This window comes from Zeus faber, assembly GCF_960531495.2.
Source record: "Zeus faber genome assembly, chromosome: 20".
Lineage (NCBI taxonomy): Eukaryota > Metazoa > Chordata > Actinopteri > Zeiformes > Zeidae > Zeus > Zeus faber.
In genome coordinates, this window is record NC_137207.1 from 8,041,236 (window position 1) to 8,047,389 (window position 6,154).

At 50.5% G+C, this 6,154-nt stretch overlaps 1 protein-coding gene across 1 annotated transcript; it reads right to left on the reverse strand.

Annotated features, from left to right (window-relative positions):
* Positions 1-282: 282 nt before the first annotated feature.
* On the reverse strand, positions 283-5,111 carry LOC307245504 (tumor necrosis factor receptor superfamily member 12A). The gene is made up of 5 exons (XM_080021103.1): positions 4,754-5,111; positions 971-1,069; positions 672-821; positions 517-561; positions 283-392 (listed from the first exon to the last, which is right to left on the reverse strand). Exons 1-4 carry the CDS (start codon positions 4,833-4,835, stop codon positions 521-523), a joined length of 372 nt encoding a protein of 123 aa, XP_079877229.1. The 5' UTR covers positions 4,836-5,111; the 3' UTR covers positions 283-392; positions 517-520.
* Positions 5,112-6,154: the final 1,043 nt, after the last annotated feature.

Genomic DNA, 6,154 nt, shown 5'->3' on the forward strand with positions numbered 1-6,154 from the left:
ATCCACCCACCCTGTGAGCCATGTGATCAAACTACAGATCGGACATTTTACATTCACTGAATTCGTGAATCTGACAAAAAACAATAATAATAATATTACGTTTCCGCTGAAAAACTGGGTTTTCTCAAGAATTCAGTACAAAAATCACTAATTGGGAAATTACAACGTCACTGGCCCCTCGACTGCGACGGGACCCGCGTCCTCACTGCGATGAAGTAAAAAAAAGAATAATAACTTAAAACAGTTTCGGATTCTATCCGAGGACCCCCCTCCCACCCTCCCCTGTGGAGTGTCGCTGAGCCGCCCGGTGGTCTGTCGGTGCAGTGACCCCCCCTGACGTCGTCCTCCGACGCGTCATCCCGTCGCAGCTTAGTCCCGCGGAGACGACGACACTGCGGAGATCAGCGGGGGGTAAAAAGGCGCGTTGGTTTTAATCTGCGTCGATGGAAAGTGCGACATCAGGTGTTTATAGCCAGTTAGAAGCGCTGCTGTCTCGGCCAAACGGTGGCTACTCACACGGTCACGCCTGATAAAGCGGCCCGGCGGTTTCCTCGATGGGTTCTAGGACACGGGAGGAAAGTTGATTAGATCGGTACTTCAAACCCACACGCTCCAAACAAACGCCAATAGTTCCCAAAACCCACAACGGGAGTCCCTGAAGACGCTCTTACCGCGTAAAGGCCGTTTGTGGGACTTGCGCCGATGCACCATGACGCCGATGACCAGCGCCGAGCCGACCAGCACGATGGCCAGCACCGAGAAGCTGGTGATGGCCGCCAGCCTCCACACGTCTGACGTCTCCTCCAGTTGGATCGGCCGACCTGCGGGGCCCAAAGAGCCGTGACCAAAAAACACAAACGAGCAAACCAGGACTAAATACTTACATCCTGATGGGAAAGGTGAAGGAACCAAGTCATGCAAAGTCTTTAAGCGGACACAGCCGCCAACCGGACACGCCCAGATCGCTTACATGTGTTACACGACGGGATTTTGGGATACTGCTTGCATGACGCACATGGCACGCAGACGTCCAGGTCCGAATTCCAGAACTCTGAGCCGCTGCATTGGCCTGAGGACAGAAACGCAATGGAAATCAACCCAGTGTGTGTTATGTCATTTCGGGTCCCGTGAGTCACTCCTCCGACGGCCCCTGAAAAGCTCCAGGACATTTATGAGATCCTGGGTTTTTATTTCCATGAAGCCAGAAAACATTTCCCTCCGTCTCCAGGATACGGCTGGAAGTCACGACAAACGACGGTGGCAGGAAACAAGGAAAGAAAACAAGGAAAGAAAGAAAGAAATACAAAAAGAAAGAAATACAGAAAGAAAGAAAGACATGTCTTTCTTTCTTTCCTTCTTTCTTTCTGAAAGACAGACAAAGAAATAAAGAAAGAAAGAAAGAAAAGAAAGCGAGATAGAAAGAAAGAAAGACAGGCAGACAGACAGAAGGAAAGAAAGAAAGAAAGAAAAACTTAAGAAAGCGAGAGAGATAGACAGACAGACAGAGAGACAGACAGAAATAATTATTTCCTGTGATTTTGTAAAACCCGTTTTGTCGAGAAACCGTCCGAGCTGCTGCGAAGCGTCGTGACCTCAGGTCAAAACAAGACACTAGAAGCGGCGGCTTCGTCTTTTCTTCTGAATTCTCCGGGAATTTCCTCGTGGTTTCACTTTCTCGCTGATGCGCTCGAACTGGAATAAGAATCAAACACCGTTTCACCGACGGCGGCCGCGCGACTCAGACGCGGCACGTGAGCGACAGGAAGCGCGCGCGCACGCGTGCGTGTGTGTGTGTGTGTTATCTCACAGCGTTTCCGTTGAATTGTTTCAGAGACTGAGAGTAGAGCACTACTTCCAGAGAAAGAGAGCGGGAGGGAGGGAGGGAGGGAGGGGTGAGACAGACAGAGAGGAAGAGAGGGGGGGAGAGAGAGAGAGACAGAGAGGGGGAGAGCGAGAGATAGAGAGGGGGAGAGAGGGAGAGAGAGAGAGAGAGAGAGAGCGAGCTGAACCCAAGGCGTCGCCGAAGAGCCAGAGAACTCCGCCCTCCCGTCTCGCTCCGTGGAAACCTCGTCCTCGGGACACAATGGAAACCCGGGGGCCGTCCAGAACGCAGAACACAGAGGGGGCCCCGCCCGCCCCCCACCCCTCCCTCCCTCTCCGCCCGGGAGATAAGGGAGGAAACCGGGGGCCACGGGTCCAATGTGAAGGAAGGAGAGCCGAGAGGAGAGCGGAGCGCACTTTCATGACCAGATGTTTGGAGGGATTCTCTTTATAATTCTACCCCACTCTAACCCCATCAATAAATCATATCAAATATTGGATAATGATGATGATGATGATGAGGAAGAAGGGAGAGGATCCCTCTCTGGGTCTTGAGTTCACTGAGAGGCCGAGGCCTTTCCCGCGGGTGACCAGCGGCCATCTTGTCGTCTCGTTAATTGCGAGGGAAGAACAGAAAGGGGTCATCGAAGGAAGACGACGGCAGTCCCCCAAACCGCGACCCAGTCGTCACACGGCAGGAAATGACTGCGGCTCCGCTCCTTCGGGGCGCGGACAACGGCACTCTCCGAAAAAAATCCTCTCCCTCCCGGTGACTGAGCCCCACGTGCGTGACTGTGACTCCACACTGGCACTCTGTTCTCCGCTCCGGAGGAGTTTCGGGGCGTGAATGACCAACGCGAACCCGGGAAGGAATGCCAGGGCTGATCATTCCACATCCACTTTGGCCCGGGTGGAGTGGAATGAAAGGAGGAGGGGGAGGGGGGGGGTGACGGGCTTGGAGCACTTGTAATAAATCAAACATAAAAGGTTCCTCTCCCACCGACGGTATGAGTCGCCACCGGTGGGAAAGCTGTTTACGCGTTGCCCGGCAACGCCTCCATCAACCGATGGATTTCCTAACTCTAATCTGACTCACCTTGTTGACAGAACCGTCGCATGAACGCGACGACGCAGTTGAGGCGGTGCTGCCACACTGCGTTTCAGCACGGCCGTTATCATCCACTATTATTTTCCGACTCCACTGGTAACTATATACTTTATGTTTATCACCTCTGCGGACTCCACCCTGTTACATCCAAATCAGCTTCATGTGTTGACAGCGCTATCGGCTCCAGCGAGAGATGAGATAATGCGAGGCCGAGCCTTTCCTTTACTCTCTGGTGGGGGGGGGGGGGGGGGGGGCACGACCTTTTAACCCCTCTTCAACTCCCGGGATCTGCTTTTGGGTGTTTGGGAAGCCGCGCTTATCGGCGTGGCATCGCCCGGGCTCGGCCAGGAAACGCTCTTGTCGGTCGGGTTTGTGTGGGGGCGATTCTTCCCCGAGCGAGAACGACCTGTCCTCGGGAAAACCCTGCGTCCATGGCCTGCATCCATTCATTCCCCGGAGCGCTCCCGTCGACACGCCGCGACTCTCAAGGCTGTTTGAACGACGCTGACAGGCCATGGCGTCACTGCCGCGCCATTAGAAAGGGCACAAAGAGGTCAAATGACTGTTCTTTCCGTTGTTAATGGGACCGCGGCCCCCAGCACTTCAAGGCGTCAGGCCGACCGTGTTCCATTGAGTTCGATTCTTCGACACTCTCTCCACGTGGCCTGGCAACCGTGGCCGCACGATGGGGCCGACTCACCGGGGTCAACGGAAGTTCCTTCAAATGACTCCGGCCGAACGTTGACTCTGACGGAAACAATACTGCGGGAGCTATCTCAACGTCCAATTCTTTTTTTTTTTTTTTTTAATCTTTTTACCAATTTGATTATTCTGTGAGGTTGTTATAGCTCTTCCACACACATTAATGGAGGGGTGGGGGCCCACGACATCCTTCCGTTAGTGTTGGACCCTTTGTCTTGGTGGGTGGGGTGGGTGGGGTGGGGAGCCGAGGTTAGTCACAGCTGATGTCCAGATGTGGAGATAGTAAATTATGTTTTATGTTATTATTCATGTGCAATGCTCCATAAGCCTCCAATGATATGTTGCTATGAGGTCTCTTCTGTAATTTAGAAAATATTATAATGAATCATGATTATTTGATTTCATTTCATATATTATGTAATTTGTAATTATTCAATGCAGTATGTACATATATTATATTATTTTTAATATAATAAATATTTAGATACAATTTAATTTTTTTATTAACATTTTGTTTTGTTTGATATAGCTTCTTTATATATTTTTTTGAAGTTATATATTTTTTGTATTTTATTTAATTCTATTTTGAACACAATTCACTGCATATATGTATGAAAGTATGTACATGCATGGGACGAATAAATCTCTTGAATCTTGAATACAATACATGTTATGGCTCTGTTCACTGACTGCATTGCACGGACTGGGACGAGAGTCCCCCCCATCACTTCGGACACAGTGTAAGTGCATGTATAGCGTCAAAGATGTTTGTTTCTGATGTTTTTGTTTTCCTCCTCCGCTGCGCGCCAGACAGAAAGTGTCCAGTCCTGCCACACAGGGGGGGCTGCTCGGGGTGAAATAAGGCGATCGGAATGCGGAACCGGTGAGAAGTGCAGCTGGTGGAGGAAGTCTCGGTGTGGGACTCCATTAATAACGAGCAACGCGCTCCACGTTCAAGCAAATAACAATTTGAAAGGAAAAAAAAATAAAAAAAAAATATATATATAAAATACAAAATTAACCACTAAGACAAAGATGAATCACTTGGTATAATGAGAGAGAGACCATTCAAAGTTGCGAAAACATTGTTTTTTTCCTCAAACTTTTCAGACGTCTACTTACTTTTCTGAGCGTCTACACAGTAGAAATTGGCCGCGGCGGCGACGATAAGTCCACACAGAGCGCAGAACGAGCCGGGAGCCATGGCGGGACCCGTCCGGGGGGAAAAACAAAAAAAAAAAAAAAAAAGGGGAAAAAGCTGGTGTGAGGCGACGCGTCCCCCGCCCCCCGCTCCGCTCCGCGCTGCGCCTTTTTCGCCGTGGAACCGAGAGCAGCACAGTGAGCGATCGCCGAGTGCGCGCCCGTGTTTTAACAGCGCACACACCCACGCTCACAGCGCAGCGCCGTGACTCATTTCCTATGGACTGGAAGTCTGCACCGACTCCCAGACGCTGCCAGGGGGGAAGGAAACCCGCTCGCTTTCACTTGCAGAGAGTAAAAGTGAAAGTTTAAAAACGAAACGTCTGCAAATATACGCCTTATGGTGTCTATTATTTCATGTTTTGTTCCCCCCCGCCCCTCCTTCGCTCCTCCCACTGGCCGTGGGAGATCTGGTCTGGAAGTGATAGTGTTCTCATTGTTGTTACCACGCCTGGTGACGTCACCCCCGGCCCTGCCAACAAACACAAACTCTGGAACTCAGAGACTGAGGAAGAACAAGGGCCGAGCTTCTCAAACAAAAGAGAAAGACGGCAGTGCACCCTTTTCCGCATTCCCTGACCATGGGGACGATAACAATAACAATAATAATTATAACAAATCCGTTTGAGATGAGATCAAACTCAAAACATCCCTGCGATGACTTTTCTTGACACCACCCATTTCAGCGAGTGTCCTTGAAGCCCAGGCTGGATATCAAGTTATGGATGTCTGGGGCTAGGGTGTAGTCCGCGGCACAGCTATGCAATAACAAAGCCGATGGACGCATGCCCTGGGTGCGATCAGGTTAGCCCCTCGGCCAAATAATAATTCACGAGCAATTAAATCACCCGCCTGCACGACACAGAACTATCTGCGGCCGCAAAGTTATCGCTGTTGGAATTCACGTGACAGGGCAGACGCGCTAGTGTGGCAACAGCAACGCCAGACGCATTTATTACCGGTCTACGCTGTTCCATATCGGGAATACTACATGCAAACCCAGCGTTGGCGCCGTTTCAGGGTGAAGATTTACATTTCTTTCACACCACAAGCGTTAGTATTGTGGAGACGAGGCAGCACAGACTTCCATTCCCACACAAGTCTAATGGCAAACAGACGCCCTTATTACACAGCATCATCAGAAGAGGGCGAGGGCGGGGGGGATCCAATTAAGGCAGAACCGTGTTGTTAAGCAGATGTTTTTATACTTTAATGTCACGGCTAACCTTTAGTAAAGTGGTCTGTAAGGACAGCCCACTAAGGACACCCATATGAGCCGACTTTCCACTGGAGTGATTTCATCAGTAATAGGGCCGTATGAGC

Excerpts from the sequence above, each read along its gene's own strand:
- LOC307245504 (XM_080021103.1), bottom strand. The coding sequence starts at position 4,835 with ATGGCTCCCGGCTCGTTCTGCGCTCTGTGTGGACTTATCGTCGCCGCC. Across the intron at positions 1,070-4,753 it reads CTGTGTAGACGCTCAGAAAA|GCCAATGCAGCGGCTCAGAG; the intron begins GTAAGTAGACGT and ends TTCTGTCCTCAG. Across the intron at positions 562-671 it reads CCACAAACGGCCTTTACGCG|AACCCATCGAGGAAACCGCC; the intron begins GTAAGAGCGTCT and ends CCCGTGTCCTAG.